Below are 17661 nucleotides of genomic sequence, written 5' to 3' on the forward strand. Positions count from 1 at the left end.
GGTTGCATGGGGAGTTGCGGGGTGGGGGGTGCATTGGTATCTACTCACTTGTGGTATCCAGTGCAGGTCATTGACCTTTCTGCACTGCTGGCCCATCGTCCTTGTCACACTCCCCAAGCTGCCAGCTGCTGCCACCTCATCCCGGGCAGCACTGGCTGCCTTGTGGCTCACCCTCCGGAACCCTCGGGGGAACAGGACATCCCTCCTGGTCTCCACCGCGTCTAGGAGCCTCCCCAGGTCAGCATTCTCGAATCTTGGGGCTGGTCTCCTCGATGCCATTGTTGTGAGCTGGCTGGGGTTGGCTGAGCAAGTGCAGCTAAAGTGCTGCTCTAACTTGTTAGCAGGGGGCTGGCGAGCGCGGTCCCGGCAAATCAGCTGGTGAGCCTTCATTTGCGGAAAGAAGCCCGTGAGGTCTCGTTAATTGGACCAATTCATGTTGAATTGCATTGCCGGCCTCGCTTGGCCAAGCGCTGGGAAGCTCGCTACAATTCCCACTCGTTACCACAATTAGAAATTTGTCTGGAGAATTGCGCCCGATATTTTTAACCAATCGTTTAAACTGGCTCTTTTAGCCTGAAGTTCTAACTGTGACATGGTTTTGAGGTGATGTTTAGCTTCTCTGGGCTGCACATTCCTCAGAGAGGAGTGCAAATTCTGATTTGGTTGCTTGCCTGCAATGTGCAATTACTATTCACAAAACTGGAAGGGTTAAACACATCATTAAATCAATGCCAGATTGATTATGCAGGAGTGAATCTGAAGCAAAATTGTCAAGTAACCTTGCCTAATTGTGCCATCTGGAATCATACTGGCTCAAATATTATAGCTATTTGGAAGTTGGCTTCAGGCCAGTGTGATCGAGGACTCAATCCAGGATCTCCCACCCAGTCTTTTTATTGTTGTACATTACATAATCTCTCTTTTTCCTCTCCCGACCCAGCAATTTTGGTGGGACGTATTCCTGGAGGAGTCATATTTCAATTCCAACTGTTCTACCCTTTTCTTTTCCATCTTCCATAACCAAGAAACAAAAATGCTCAGAGAAAGGTAAAAAGCGAAAGAGTTGTTTGATGGGCCTTTGATTGATTGTTTCATCTGGGTTGCTGGAGATTAATCTCCAATTCTGGGGACTCTAGGACAATCCGGGAGGGTTGGCAACCTGACCTCACCATGGAGCGGAGCACAAGAGGACAAAAGTCAAATCGCAGTGGCAAGCAAAATAATCCTCTTGTGACAAATATTGTATTTGGGGACTGCGCCAATTGATTTTTTTTTTATCTCTGAGGGAACGAGAACACTTCCGGGCTGAGTATGAAATAAGCAGAATTCATAAGTCTATTGAAGCTGGTGAAGAGTTATTGACTAAAACTGGTATAAAACAAAATTAAGTTAGTAATCGGGATCCATTTGTCGAGGTCTGGCGGGCGCACAGCTATGTTACGAAGCTTTAAATGTAGCAATGTGTTTGTGCAGTTAGCAGAAAATGCTTGCCTTCCGCAGGTACTTCCATAAAGTCCTTATTGTCAGATCTCCGTGCTGCAGAGGCAGAAGAACATCAAACAGCAATTGTGCAACTTCTTTCATGTGCCTGGTTTGTCCAACGGGTTTCTTGTCAAACAAACAGAACTCTGATTCTCACAGGACTACCCCTTCTCTTTATTCTGTAGTACATATTGAAAAATCATTCCTGTCAGCTGACACTCAACCAGCTGCCCACAAGAACTTTGGCATAGTTTTCATAACCTATAAAGCACTAAAGCAGAACACCGGTCTGATAAAATGCCCGAGGAATTTGGAGCGCTGCCACAGAGGATACAGACAACTCTGTTGCAGTTTGACAGAAATTTCCAGTAAACGCTGAAACCCGAAGCGCGCAGTCCCAGGAGCAGGCTACGGCAGTTTACTTGAACTAAACATATATCAACTGTCACACATTGACAGTCGATGTTGACCAAACACAATGGAACATCCAGATGGCTTAAACAAAGTGCACAAGATGTGAACTGCTATTTCCAGCTGGTTACATCAACTTCCAGTGTTACGTCTAGTTTATTTTGTGCTCCAAATAAGCGGTCAGAGGATGCCAAGTATGCCGGTTCCAGGTATTGCTTCCTTCACAACTCCCAGCCTCCGTTTTCAACTTCCCAACATTTAAATGCGACAAATAGGCAAAAAAAAGTGAATTCCCGAAATTAATTCAGAGATATTGTGAACTCATTCTGTCCCTCAAGTTGGAGATTTAAATTGTGCATTTTTTCCTTTAAATAATTTGTTCTTATCAAATTATTAATCGTCATCAGACGCAAGGCAATGGAATAGATTCGAATTTAAAAGGCAAATGCTATTTTTGTGACAGAATTGTAATGATGAATGATTAACTAAGATTCCTAACATTACACATACTATTCTCCTGAAATTACCAGATCCAATAGCTAATGTTTTGTTACTTTTTATGACATGAATTGGATTTTCTTCCCAACAGGTTCCCCTTCTACTTTTGCAAACTTATGTGTGGACATTGGTGTTCAAAACCTAAAACTGTTAGTTCCTGCACACAAGTCGTCAGTGAAGCTTGATAAGGCTGAGAAAGCACTGACAATGATGATTGCTCTGTACAGAAATCACCACAATGCTAATTTGTACCCACACTCCTTTTGCATAGATGAATCCACTGATAATGTCCCTTTGAGCAATTATGCATTGCTGAAGGAATAAATGAAATGAAATGAAATGAAAATCGCTTATTGTCACAAGTAGGCTTCAAATGAAGTTACTGTGAAAAGCCCCTAGTCGCCACATTCCAGCACCTGTTCGGGGAGGCTGCTGCCTTGGTCTGCTTTCAAAGCCAGCGATTAAAGATCAGAACTATCGCCATTGATAATTAGAGCTTGGAGGAAAATTAACATAAAGAGGACAGTTAAGGTTCAGTGCAATGACAGTGTTGGGGTGAGTGGAGGGAAGGCCGGATTGAAGGAAAGGTTGGATCTTAGCTTGTATTTGAGTCCCTGCCTGCCCATTCAGTGATTTATTAGGTTTACTTAATAGTGTAGCCTCAGATGTCTCCATGGTCTGCCTGTAATTTTGAAAATTGTATTTTGGACCTTACAGAAGGATTCAACAAGACTGGCTTGTCAGTGCTATTGGAAAGACAAAAGTCATTGGGCGGGATTATCCATAGTCTGAATCGGGTAACGCGATTGGATCGAGAATCGGGAAATGCGATTGGATCGAGAATCGGTTATGACACCAAAATTGTGGAGGGCGCTGGTTTCACGTCAAATTGCTGTTCTCTGGGGCCTCACCAGTGCCGTCAATGTGTTCCACTCTGCATGTACAGTAAACACAGTTTGCATCAATAGCGGGCCTAACCCAGTATTTTCTGGAGCCTCTGTGAACCTCCGCCTCTACCGGAGTGAGTTCCCGACGGCGAGGTTTCTCTGGTGCTTTTAAAAGTCGTGAAACTGGCAGCGTGGCTGATGAGGGAGAGAGAAGGTAAGACACAGCAACGGTGGACTGCCGATCCTGAAACTGGCCGGGCTGGCTGGGGGGGCTGCAGGGGGAGGGAAAGGGAAGGCTGTGGGGTGGGGATGGCCCCCCACGGAACTGGGGTGGTGCCCAGGCATGGACTGCCATTGCTGTGGCCTGCAAGGCAGCCATCTTGCTGCGCACCCCAGTGATCAGACACCTTGGCGCCTGGTTCTGCAGAGTTTCACCGGCCATATGGATGCCCCTTGAGGCCTTGAGTGTACCGGCAGCGCCTGTCATTTAAGAACCTGCCAGACCGGGCATGCCGGCGAAGACTCCGGCTGAGCAGAGCGACAATGCGATATAGCTGCCAGATCATGGCATATCTGGCACATTGTGAATGGAGAGGGGACCCGCTCTCGCTGGCTGTCAAAGCGTTGGTCGCCATGAGCTTTTACGCCACAGGGCCCTTCCAGGTGCCGAGTGGGGACCTGTCGGGGACTTCACAAAGTTCAGGTGCATCCTGCGCTGCCATGGAGGCCCTATATGCCTTATATTTCGGCACAATACATCCATTTCTTTTTTAAAAATAAATATTTAAAGTACCCAATTCATTTTTTTCCAATTAAGGGACAATTTAGCATAGCCAATCCACCTACCCTGCACATCTTTGGGTTGTGAGGGTGAGATTCACACCGACATGGGAAGAATATGCAAACTCCACACGGACAGTTACCCAGGGCCGGGATAGAACACGGGTCCTTGACGCCATGAAGCATCAGTGCAAACCACTGTGCCACCATGCCACCCATAATACATCCATTTCAATATGAACCAAGCCCATCAGGATGCCCTGGCAGCGGGGTTCGCCACCATCGCTGATGTGCCCTGGACCCAGGGGGTGATCGAAGGGATGCATGTCGCCCTACGAGCACCAGCAGATGAGAGGCCACTCTACACAAACCGAATGGCGTTCCCCAGTGAATGTACAGCTGGTGTATGGCCATCAGATGTGCATCATGTACGTCTGTGCCCTATACCTGGGCAGTGTGCACAACGCCTTCATCCTGGCACACTCAACAATTCCCGGCCTCAACGAGGGGCACCTTTGGCTGGGGGATTGGATCCTGGGCGATAGGGGTTATCCGCTGTGGTCACAGTTGATCACACCTATCCGAAGGCCATAGACTGCCACGGAAACCCACTACAACGACGGCCATGCAGCGGCCAGGGGCGTGATCGAGCGGTGCTTCGGCATCCTGAAGATGCGGTTCAGGTGCCTGGACCACTCTGATGGGACCCTCCAGTTTGATGCTGGGAGGATTGCACACATTGTGGCGGTCTGCTGTGTCCTCTACAACATTGCGCAGCAGAGGGGTGACGTGCTGGAGGAGGAGGATGAACGTCAGGCCTCCTCTGCCGAGGAGGATGCAGGGGATGATGAGGATGGGCAAGGACATGGGACACGGGAGAGCGCATAACTTGTATACCAGAGCCAATGTGCATGGGATGCATGTGGTGCAGGGTGGGGGGTCTACTGCCCTCCTAGTGGGGGGGGGGGGAGGGTTACAGGTGTGTGGGGGGTTTCACTCCCACACGTTAGACTTACTCCAGCGCATTCCTGGCCAACCTCCCATTTGAGGTAAATCAAAACTCCGCTGCCCGTGTCTTTAATTGCAGCAAGTCCTATTCACTCATCACCCTCTCCTCGGTGACCTACATTGTCTTCCATTTAGGCAACGGCTCCTTTTAAATCTTCATTGTTGTTCTCAAATCCTCCCATGGCTCATCCCTCCCTTGCTCTGTAACCTTGTTCAGCCCCAAAGTCCGCTGAGGTAAGTGTGCTCTTTAGGGGTAAGGGGCTGGTTTAGCTCACAAGGCTAAATCGCTGGCTTATAAAGCAGACCAAGCAGGCCAGCAGCACGGTTCGATTCCCGTACCAGCCTCCCCGGACAGGCGCCGGAATGTGGCGACTAGGGGCTTTTCACAGTAACTTCATTGAAGCCTACTCGTGACAATAAGCGATTTTCATTTAATTTCAATGCCACTTGAGCATCCTTGATTTTGATTGCTTCTTCATTGGTGGTTATCCCTTCAGTTGCTGAGGTCCTCAGCTCTGGAATGCCCTCCCTAAACTTCTCCGCCTTTCTACCTCTCTTTCGTCCTTTAGACCTACAGTTTTTCCTTAAAACCTACCACATTGACCAAGTTTTCAGTCATCTGCCCTAATATTTCCTTATGTCTCGGTATAAAATTTTACATTGTAATGCACCTGTGAAGTGTCTTGGGATAAATTTGGCAAATATATAATACAAGTGACGGAGTTGTCTTAAATAGCTTCTCATTTGATAGTGAGGTAACAAATTCTAAATGGAATTCTATATCCAAACCTAATCTGAATGTTCATCCTTAGACTGAATCCCCAGTTGCAATTGTTCCACTGCTCATTATCATCCTGTGTGTTTCCTTTTTGCACAGTAAAGCCCTGTAGACAAACTTGGGGTATTATTACAGACGATGATGGATGGCGATTTAAGAAAATGCAGTTCTTCTGAGTTTATAGGTGCACTTGTTCACTCCAAACACACCTAATGGCTTGTGTGCAAACATAAGAGTGAAGATGAGATGAAACTTGGGCCTGATGCCTCCCAGTTTTGGATAGATACTCACTGTTGAGGATCATCCATGATGAATAGTTGAAAAGAAGAGGAACCAGAAGATAAATGTCATCCCTTGAACAGTATCTCATCATGAACCAATACTATTCAAAGGGAAGTGGGGGGGGGGAGGAGTACTTTTCTAAATTCTAAATTTTTTTTAAAATGCATCCCTCACTGTGAATTAGTCCATGTATAAGGTAAAAGTGTAAACACAGTACATAGTGACCTTATGGGCAACATAGTACTGTTGAAGAAGCCAATCCAAAGTTCCCTGCTTAATTTGTAAGTTCACAGAATCACAGAATTTTCAGTGCAGAAGGAGGCCATTCAGCCCATTGAGTCTGCACCGGCCCTTGAAAGAGCATCCTACCCAAGCCCACACCTCCACCCCGTCCCAGTAACCCCACCCAACCTTTTTGAACACTAAGGGCAATTTATCATGGCCAATCCACCTAACCTGCACATCTTTGGACTGTGGGAGGAAACCGGAGCGCCCGGAGAAAACCCACGCAGACACGGGGAGAACGTGCAGACTCCGCACAGACAGTTACCCAAGCTGGAAATTGAACCTCGGACCCTGGAGCTGTGAAGCAACTGTGCTCACCGCTGTGCTACCGTGTTGTTTCATCTCATTTTAAATGTTGACCTTAATTGAGTCTCATGGTGTAACACATAAGCATCAAGCTGGGGTAGGACTTGGCTGTGAGGCCGCCTATTTTTGAATAAGGGGAGGTGCCAGAATGTGGCTGACATCTCTGGAACTGCACATCAAGGTGAACCCATGCTTTCAAATTCCCTTTAACAAATAGCACGGCTGACACTTTTGCTGCAGTCCTGGATGGTTGAATAAAATTGCAGCAACCTTTTACTTGACTTTTTTTCCTTAATTTTCCTCCTCTTGTTCTCTAGGACAGCTGTCAACCCCCAGCCTGCCACGAGGACCTGATGAGGAGTTGTCGTGCTGTTCTCAGAGCCCAGTGGCCTCCACTAAGGTACAATGGAGCACTTAACTCAGGGTGTAGGCTTTCCTTTCACTTGCTAAGCTTTTAAAATCACAACCTTGTTTTATATTAGTAGCGGAGTTCATTCTGAGATCATCTATATTTGATAAACATGTCTAGATGCTGACTTAACCTTTGCAGAACTGAGTATATTGAAAACATTTAATTTGTTTCCTTTATATTTAATCAGCATTATGTGTACATAGTACAAATAAGCCCATAAGCACACTCATAGTAAATATATACATGTATATATGTATATATATACATATATGATACATGCAGAGCTAGTGTGGTGACTAGGGGATTTTCACAGTAACTTCATTGCAGTGTTAAAGTAAGCCTACTTGTGACACTAATAAGGATTATTATTATATAATACATTTACTTACTTAAACACATGCATAAATTGGGGTGAAAATTCACATCAGTGTCAGGATGACCACCACAACTGACCCTGTTGACCTCGGGTTGAGACGGTCTGCTTCATTATAAGCGCTGAAAGAGTTGTGAATTTTTGGAACATTTTGTTTTTCCTAAAACAATTGATGAGTATGATTGTTAAGTGGCTTATTTACCCAGGAAGATGCTGCTTAGGTCATGATGAAAGAGGAGGTAGTTCAGACATTGGAGGAGTTTCAGGGTTATTAAGAGGAGGTATTGGGAGACTGTCTGTCTGTGATTAAGGTTGATAAGGCACCAGGATTGGATGAGATATATACAAGGCCACTGAAGTAGGTGTGCGGAAATTGCAGAGATACTGGCCATAATTTGCCAATCTACCTTAGATTTGGAGCGGTAGCAGAAGAATGGAAGATTGCATATGCTCTCTTATGTGGATGAATTTGGGAAAGCCAGTATTTGTCAAGAAAAAATTCTATTTGATTAACTTGCTTGAGTTTTTTTGATGAAGTAATAGAGAGGTTGTTGAGGGTATTGCTGTTTCATAGAATCCCAACAATGAAGAAGGAGGGTATTCGGCCCATCAAGTCTGCACCGACCCTCTGAAAGAGCACCCCTACCTAGGCCCATTCCCTGCCCTATCCTTGCAACCCTGTAACCCCAATATCCTACACATCTTTGAACACTAAGGGGCAATTTTATCATGGCCAATCCACCTAATTGTGACATCTTTGGACCATGGGAGGAAACCGGAACACCCAGAAGAAACTCACGTAGACATGGGGAGAAAGTTCAAATTCCACACAGACAGTCACCCAAGGGTGGAATTGAAGCCAAGTCCCTGGCGCTGTGAGGCAATAGTGCTAACCACCGTGCTACTGTGTTGATGTGGACTTCCAAAAGGAATTTGATAAAGTGCCGTATAACAGATTTGTGAGCAAAGGTAAAGCTCATGGAATAAACGGGACAACATAGATATGAAATGACTACCGGTAGCGGCTATGAAGGGGTAAGTCGCACATTTTGTGGCTCCTACTCGGGTAGGACTTTTGGACCTTTTCCCCCGATTTTCTACAGGACTTGAATTTAAAAATTGATGACAGAGGCAATTGTGTACTGAATTCCCACTTCGGTGCATGGAGAGAAGGACTAGAAGTCCTTGTAAAGGCAGAAACAGAAATACAGAAAAGGCTTGGGCTGAAGCTGCAGCGGGAGACAGCATGGCGGAGGACGAACCTCTGGTTCGTCAACCCAGCGGTCAACGGAGCAGCTGATGCAAGTTATTCAGGAAGGCTTCGCTAAGCAGAAACAGGACAGCTTGGACCCAATAAAAGAGTCAATTGAGCGGCTGGAGATTAGATTGGACGCCCAAGATCGGGCGATCCAGAAAGTAGAGAAGGCGCTGGCTGATCAGGAGGAACATCAAACTGTGGTGGAGTTGGAGGTGGGGATGCTGAGGGACCAACAAAAGAAGCTCCTGGAGAAGGTGGATATTCTGCTGATGAGGGAAGGACTTGGGCCAAGGGACAGAGAGGAGGTTGGGGGTGGAGGGTGCCTGGGGGCGGGCCGGTGGAGGCGCGGAGCACGGGCTGGAGGCTGGTCCAAAAAAGGGGATGGCTGATTGGCAAAGGGGGGGGGGGGGGCAATGAGCCCCCCAACTAGGCTGATCACCTGGAATGTACGAGGGCTAAATGGGCCGGTCAAGAGGGCACGTGTGTTCATGCATCTGAGGGGACTGAAGGCGGACGTGGTAATGTTGCAGGAGACGCACCTTAGAGTAACTGACCAGATTAGATTGAGGAAAGGCTGGGTCAGTCAGGTCTTTCACTCTGGATTAGATTCAAAGACTAGAGGGGTCGCGATCCTGATCAATAAGCGGGTGGTGTTTGTGGCGTGTAGAATAGTCTTGGATGTGGGGGGTCGGTACATTATGGTCAGTGGGAAACTGGAGGGGGTGCAGGTGGTATTAGTAAAAGTGTATGCACCAAATTGGGTTGATGTGGAGTTTATAAAGTGGATGCTGGGGAAGATACCGGACCTGGACTCGCACAGGTTGGTCATGGGAGGGGACTTCAACACAGTTATTGACCCTGGCTTGGACCAGTCAAGCTCAAAAACAGGCAGGGTGCCAGCAATAGCAAAGGAACTAAAAGGGTTCATGGAGCAGATGGTGGGGAGTGGACCCATGGAGATTTGGGCAGCCGAGGGTGAAGGAGTTCTCCTTCTACTCACAAATGCATAAAGTGTACTCCCGGATGGATTTCTTTATTCTGAGCAGGACTTTACTGACGGGGGTGGTGGACATGGGGTACGCGGCGATCACAATCTCAGACCATGCTCCGCACTGGGTTGACCTGCAGGTCAGTGAAGACAGTAACCAGCGCCCGTACTGGAGGTTAGATGAGGCTGACGAAGGGTTGTGTGAGCGGCTGAGGAAATGTATTCAGAACTACCTGCAGGTCAACGACACGGGGGAAATGTCAGCAGCGGTGGTCTGGGACGCACGAAAGGCGGTGGTTATAGGGGAGCTGATCTCGATACGGGCCCATTGGGAGAAGGTAGACAGGGCAGAGACGGACCGACTAGTAAAGGAGATACTACAGATCGATAAGAGGTATGCGGAGACCCCAGAGGCAGGGCTTTTAAGGGAACGGCGGAGGCTATAGGCGAAGTTTGGCTTGTTAACCACAGGGAGGGCGGTGGAGCAGCTGGGAAAGGCGAGGGGGGGCGCGATCTAGGAGTATGGAGAGAAGGCCAGCAGGATGCTTGCACAGCAGCTTAGAAAGAGGGAGGCAGCCACAGAGATAGGGAAAGTAAATGATGGAGATGGGAACCTGGTTGGAGATTCAGCAGGGGTGAATAAGGCGTTTAGGGATTTCTACAGTAGGCTGTACAGGTCAGAACCCCCTACGGGGCCAGAGGGGATGAGGCACTTCTTAGGGGGCTGAATTTCCAAAAGGTGGACGGGAGCTGGTAGAAGTTCTGGGGGCCCGATCGGTGTTAGAAGAGATAGTGGAGAGTCTGAAGGCCATGCAGTCGGGTAAAGCCCCGGGGCCAGACGGGTACCTAGTGGAGTTCTATAAAATGTTCTCCTGGATATTGGGACCGTTGTTGATGAAGATGTTCAATGAGGCAAGGAATAGAGGGGTGTTGCCCCCGACGATGTCGCAGGCCACGATTTCGCTGATCCTGAAGCAGGACAAGAACCCGAAGCTATGTGGGTCCTTCAGCCAATATCCTTGTTGAATGTGAACGGCAAACTGCTGGCCACAATTTTGTCCTCGAGGATTGAGGATTGTGTCTCGGACGTTATTGGGGAGGACCGGGCAGGGTTTGTTAAGGGTAGGCAGTTGGTGGCCAATATAAGAAGGCTATTAAACGTGATCATGATGCCCCCGGAAGGTAGGGAGGTGGAGGCAGTGGTCGTAGTGGACGCAGAGAAGGCTTTTGATCGGGTAGAATGGGAATATCTGTAGGAGGTACTGGGACGGTTCAGATTTGGGCGGAGCATTATTGACTGGGTCAGGTTGCTATATCAGGCTGCTGTGGCAAGCGTACGGATGAATAGGACAACATCGGACTACTTTAGACTGCACCAGGGGACGAGACAGGGATGCCCCCTCTCCCCACTGTTGTTCGCGCTAGCTATAGAGCCGCTGGCAATTGCTCTGAGAGCTTCAAGGGGCTGGTCTGGGGACGGGTGGAGCACAGAGTCTCATTTTATGCAGATGACCTGCTTCTGTATGTATCGGACCCAATAGAGGTAATGGAAGAAATCATGAGGATTCTAGGGGAATTTGGCCGGTTTTCGGGTTACGAGCTAAAAATGGGGAAAAGTGAGATGTTTGCGGTCCAGGCGAGGGGACAGGAGAGGCGATTGGGGGAGCTGCAGTTTAGATTAGTAGGGGGAAGCTTTAGGTACCGAGGCATTCAAGTGGTGCGGGAATGGGACCGACTGCATAAATTTAATCTGGCCCGACTAGTAGCCCAAATGAAGGACGATTTTCGGAGATGGGACGCGCTTCCATTGTTCATTAGCTGGGAGGGTGCAGACAGTTAAGATGACGGTCCTCCCGAGATTCCTGTTTGTGTTTCAGTGGCTCCCCATTTTTATTCCTTGGTCCTTTTTTAAACGGGTCAACAAAGTGATCACTGGCTTTGTTTGGGCGGGCAATACCCCGCGAGTCAGGAGGTAATGATTGAGCGGAGTTGGGGAGAGGGCGGGCTGGCGCTGCCAAATTTTAGTAACTATTACTGGGCGGCAAATATAGCCATGATCAGGAAGTGGGTGGTGGGAGAGCGGTCGCCATGGGAGCGTATGGAGGCGGCTTCATGCAAGGGTACCAGTTTGGGGGCATTGGTAACTGTGCCTCTGCCATTCCCGCCGGCACAGTACTTCACCAGGCCCGTGGTGGTGGCAGCCCTGAGAGTCTGGGCTCAATGGAGGAGACATGTGGGAGCAGTTGGAGCATCGGCCTGGTCCCCAATCTGTAACAATCACCGGTTTGCCCCGGGAAGTATGCATGGGGGTTTAGCTTAGAGTAGGAGGTTAATAAAGGTGGGACCTGTAAGGGAGGGAGACAGCTTTTGCACTATGTTTATAGTTTCATGTATATTGATTATTTTGTTGTTGTTGTAATACCAAAAATACCTCAATAAAATGTTTCTTTAAAAAAAACATAGATATGAAATTAGCTGAATAATACGAACCGGGGAATGGTGAACTGTTCCTTTTTGGACTAAAGACAGATTTTATAGTGTAGCTCTCCAGGGATTGGTGTTCGGACCCCTGTTCTTCCTTGACGTGCTGGGCACAATTTCAAAATCTGGGGAAGATACGAAATTCAGAAGTATTGTAAAGCATGTGGAGGAGAGTGTAAAACTTTTAAAAAATCCAGACAGGTTGGTGGAATGGGTGGACAAGGGGCAGATGAAATTTAATGCAGAAAACAGAGACAAATAAAATAAAGGCTACCCATCCTAAAGGAGATACAGTAACAGAAGAATCGAGGTGTGTATGTGCATAAATCATTGGAGGTGGCAGGACAGGTTGAGAGACCAGTCAATAGAGCCTACAGCATCCTGGGCAATATTATTGGGGACATAGATTACAAAAGAAAGGAAGTTATGTTAAACATGAATAGAACATTGGGCGGGATTTACCGACCACTGATCCGCATGTTTTTTGGCGGCAGAGGCAGCCTGCCAGCAGGATTAACTGGTCCCACCATTGTCAACGGGATGACCCGTTGACTGCACACTTTGTTGCCGGGAAACCCTTTGCGCTGGCATGTGATCAGAATTTCCCACCGGCGTGAACAGCCGGTATATCCCGCCCATTGGCTTGGCCTCAAATGGAGTATTGCACCTAGTTCTGGCCACCGCACTTTAGGAAGGATGTGATGGTATAAGAGAGGTTGCAGAGAATGGTTCCAGGAATGAGGAACTTCTTCATTTATGGAGAAAGATTGGAGAATTAAGAACTATTCTTCTTGGAGCAGAGAAAGTTGAGAGGTATTCAAAATCATGAGGAGTCTGGACACAGAAGATAGCAAGAAATCCCTACTGGTGAAAGGATCGAAAATCAGAGGCCACTGATTTAAGGTAATTGGCAAAAGAAGCAATGACGACCTGAGGAAAAATATTTTTCAAGGAGTGAATGGTTAAGATTTGAAACGAACTGTCCGAGTATGTGGTGGAGATGGGGTCATTTAAGCTCTTGAAAGGGAATTGGATCATAATCTGAAAAAGCAAAATTTGCAGGACTGTGGGGAGTAGCAGTAGGTGAATTGCTCCTTCTCAGGGCCAACACAGACACAATGGGTTGAATGGCCTTCTTCTCTGTTGTAATCATTCTGTGATGAAATCAGTATTGTATACTTGTGACTGAGCAATTTGAATAATAATAGGTGTGCGTCAATCACGCTGTTATTTTTGCACCAGATTATTGGCCACTCTTTCTTGGCCACTGCCAATGTAGCGCTTAGTTCAACTAAATATAATCTGACTTGTCACAGAATAAGATGGACAATTCCCATTCAAACCTCCTTTCCCATCCCTGCTTCACTTGGAAATGAAGTAAGCATGTGCACAAACACATTGACACACAGTCACTCGCACATTCATTCACACACTCTAACTCACTTTCTGCGTGGCATCTGTTCATGAATCATAGCATGCTATGATGGACGAGCATGGAAAACTGAAGCAAGAACCTTAACCCCACTACACGATCAAGTCCTTCAAGATTTCATTATCAATATATCGAATGGTTATTAACAGCCTCAAAATTATACCCTCTATGCTTTATGTACTGTGTTTTTCCTTAAATAACATTCAGTGAGGAACTGTGACTGCAGAGCATTTAATGTGAATTGATTTACATATTCTTTTGAGACTTCAACCTTTTCAAAATAATAGCAGTAGGAGTCAGTACTCCGCTTATGATTGCTATAAGCCGTTTGTATTGGCTTATTAAACCTGGATATCCCTCACAATTTGTATTGTACAAATTAGCAATACTAACAAGATTATAGGTTCCCAGGGAAGAAGTGATTTTGGTTCTGTTCAATTTGGACGTTATGATAAATGAAGGTTTCCGTAAGGATGCTCACTATCAGATGTGTGGAATTGTCTGCTGTTCGTAGGTGACAACTGATTGGATGTCAGTGACTTATGAGCAGAGGCATTGATTACATCATTGCAGTAGACTCCGATTTATGACTGACAGCCAGTATTACAGACCAGAGCAAATATTAAAGTGTGAACCCATTTCTAAATTCTAAGTGGATGGATTGAAATCGCTTCCATAATTCTATCAATTTGTGAGTGTTCCTTTAGAAGGAAGGGCAAACAGAATTTGAAACTGTGTGGAACTTTTTGGAAGTTGAACCATTTCTTTAATCATCAGTAGATGTTCCAGGGTGTTGCTTATCAATAGACCAGAACCTGGTATAAGATTTTTTAATGTTTGCTGCTCCAGCCTTAATGCAATCACAGTTCATCCAACATTGAATGTACCGAAGCAAACTACCACATCACTGATTTAATATATGCTAATATCAAAATACACAGTTATAGTTGTAGAACTCTACATGCACGAAAGAAGGCCGTTGAACATGGGTGTCACTGTGAGCTCTTCGTCATTACTACCCAAAACTAGTCCCTCTGCCCTGCTCTCACCCCCCTCACCCTTGTACCTTCCACTGCTATCATAATTGTAACAATTTATTTACCAGCTTTGCCATCACTCAATTAAGAATAAGTGTGCTTTCCTCCCAAAGGCTCTGATTCTCTGTTAGTTATATTTTGAAAGATCTATCTTGTTCTACCTTCCATTGCAAGATCCACAAATATGACCAGGGTGCTGTAATGCCAGGACACCTTCCATGGTCGATTTACTGGCTGGAATTCTCCGTTTGCGAGACCGTATTCTCCTGCCGGAGATGAGTTGCCTCTGATTTGCGCTCGCGCTGGAAGCGTAAATCAGACACGATTCACTGTCCCTTGCCATGTGTAATGAACTCCAATTGGCTTTATTGGTTGGCCAATTGGAGTATGAGCTCCCTCAATGATAGCTCATTGAGGGGGCCCATATAATCACCTGTGTAGGCTTTGTGAAGCAGTCTTTAGTTGACTGGACTAACCAAGCCCTAATTTTGCGTAGGTACAGATTCTACACAGCGAAGCGGGAAGACAGGGAGTCAGTCACGAATTTCTTGACCCGCCTGAGAAGGCTGGCGGAAAAATGTGAGTTCGGCCCGACGCTAAATGAAATGCTTCGGGACCGGTTAGTGTGTGGTATAAATGACCTCACAATACAGAAACGCCTGTTGGCGGAAACAGAACTAGACTGCAGGCAGGCGTTACAGCTCGCACTGTCCCTAGAAAAGGCAGCAAGTGAGGCGCAGGAACTACAGGGCACGCCAATGGAGGTAGATACCTGTGAGAGGGACTACCACAACGGGTCCTGCTACCAGATAGCCGCTCTCAGGAAAAACCTGAGGAATAGAGGGAAAAAGAAAAACCCCAGAACTGCCTCCAAGTCTGCCAGGACTAACGGGAGACAGAGGGAAGTACCGGCTGAGGCTCCCCCAACAGAGAAGGACCGTTTCTGGCACCAGACAGAGTGGGGTAACAACGACAGAAACCCTAGAAGGAGGTGGCAAAAGAGGAATAGCAGGTGGGGACGCAGGGAAGTACACAACCTAGACGCCCCATCCTCCTCCGAAGGGGAACAATTATATAATATTACAACGAAGAAAGCAGAACCCATTAGGATTACCCCACGGGTGAACGGGCGGCCGGCAATAATGGAAATAGACACGGGTGCGGCCGTATCAGTAATGGGAGTCGCAGCATTTAGAAAAATCAAAGATGGACTCCAGCCACTAACCCTAACAAAAACATTGACGAAACTTAAAACCTACACGGGGGAACCCCTGGAAATTCTAGGCACGACTCATGTACCCGTGGAATATGAGAAACAATTGCTCAGATTACCTTTGACTATAGTAGAGGGCTCCGGACCAAGCTTAATTGGACGGAACTGGCTGAAAGACCTAAAATTAGATTGGATGAGAATTTTCCAGAGTGGAAGCGGGCAGTTGAGTGGAGTACTCCAAAAATACCCGGAGGTCTTCCAGGAAGGTTTGGGGGAAATCGCAGGCGCCAAAGCAACTTTGCACGTGGACCCAGAAGCCCTTCCGACATTTTGTAAGGCCAGGCCGGTACCTTTTGCATTAAGGAAGAAAGTAGATGACGAAATAGAAAGGTTACGGCGACGGCATTATCAGACCAGTACAGTTCTCGGAATGGGCAGCGCCGGTGGTACCAATTTTGAAGCCAGACGGCTCGATACGTCTCTGTGGAGATTTCAAACAGACAGTAAACAAATACGCACTGCTGGACAAATACCCAATCCCGAAAATAGACGACCTAAATGCCAAATTGGCAGGTGGGCTTTTGTTCACAAAACTGAACATGAGCCACGCCTACCTGCAGTTAAAACTGGACAAGGGCTCCCAGAAGTTCGCTACGATCAACACCCTGAAGGGCCTTTTTCGTTATACTAGGCTACCTTTTGGAGTGTCATCAGCCTGCGCTATATTCCAGCGTACGATGGAAAATATTCTGCAGGGACTACTGCAGGTGGCGATTTATTTGGACGATGTCTTAATCACGGATAGGACAAACAGGGAACACTTAAGGACCCTGGAGGAAGTGCTCAGGCGTTTCGCAAAGGCAGGCGTACGGCTAAAAAGGGAAAAATGTGTTTTTCTGGCCCCACAAGTGACGTACCTGGGATATAAAGTAGACAAGTCAGGCTTACATCCATTAGAAGACAGAGTAAGGGCAATAAAAGAAACCCCAGCTCCCACCACGGTCCAGGAGTTACGATCATTTCTAGGGTTGGTAACCTATTATGGAAATTTATTGAAAATAGGGCGTCCATCCTAGAACCCCTCCACCAGCTACTAAAAAAAGGGCAAGAATGGAAATGGTCCACCCGCCAAAACCGAGCATTTAGGGACATTAAGGAACAGCTGTCATCCGAAAGTGTCCTAGAGCATTATGACCCAAGGAAGGAGTTGGTGGTCACTTGTGATGCATCCCCCTACAGGGTAGGAGCCGTCTTAGCCCATAGAGGAAGGAATGGGGAAGAACGGCCAATAGCCTATGCTTCGAGGACCTTGGCGATGGCTGAGAGGAAGTACGCTCAAATCGAGAAGGAAGGACTGGCGGTGATATTCGCAGTAAAAAAATTTCACCTGTATCTGTACGGGCGGAAATTCACCATAGTGACGGACCATAAGCCGTTATTAGGGTTATTAAAAAAAGACAAGTCAATACCCCCGATTGCATCAGCTAGAATCCAACGCTGGGCGTTGCTACTGGCGGCATATAGATACGTTCTGGAGCACAGACCGGGAACACGAGTAGCACATGCAGATGCTTTGAGCAGACTTCCCCTCACGGACACTCCGCCGCAAATACCAAAAGTAGAGGAGACAGTAATGACTCTAAATTTTTTGGACTCCCTACCAGTAGACGCACAACATATTCAGTTGTGGACGCAAAAAGACCCAGTTTTAGCCAAGATGAAGCATTTACTGCTAACAGGGGAACTGGAA

The 17661-nt window shown here is 47.0% G+C and overlaps 1 protein-coding gene across 1 annotated transcript in view; it reads left to right on the forward strand.

Moving 5' to 3' along the window:
* Nucleotides 1–17661, forward strand: part of LOC119964807 (adhesion G-protein coupled receptor D2) — a 447246-nt gene that overhangs the window by 309439 nt on the left and 120146 nt on the right. Inside the window, exon 23 of the mRNA XM_038794816.1 lies at nt 7035–7117. Within this exon, the coding sequence (XP_038650744.1) occupies nt 7035–7117 (83 nt within the window). The remainder of the gene's footprint in view (nt 1–7034; nt 7118–17661) is intronic.

Source organism: Scyliorhinus canicula, chromosome 4 (genome assembly GCF_902713615.1).
Source record: "Scyliorhinus canicula chromosome 4, sScyCan1.1, whole genome shotgun sequence".
In the NCBI taxonomy this organism is placed as follows: domain Eukaryota; kingdom Metazoa; phylum Chordata; class Chondrichthyes; order Carcharhiniformes; family Scyliorhinidae; genus Scyliorhinus; species Scyliorhinus canicula.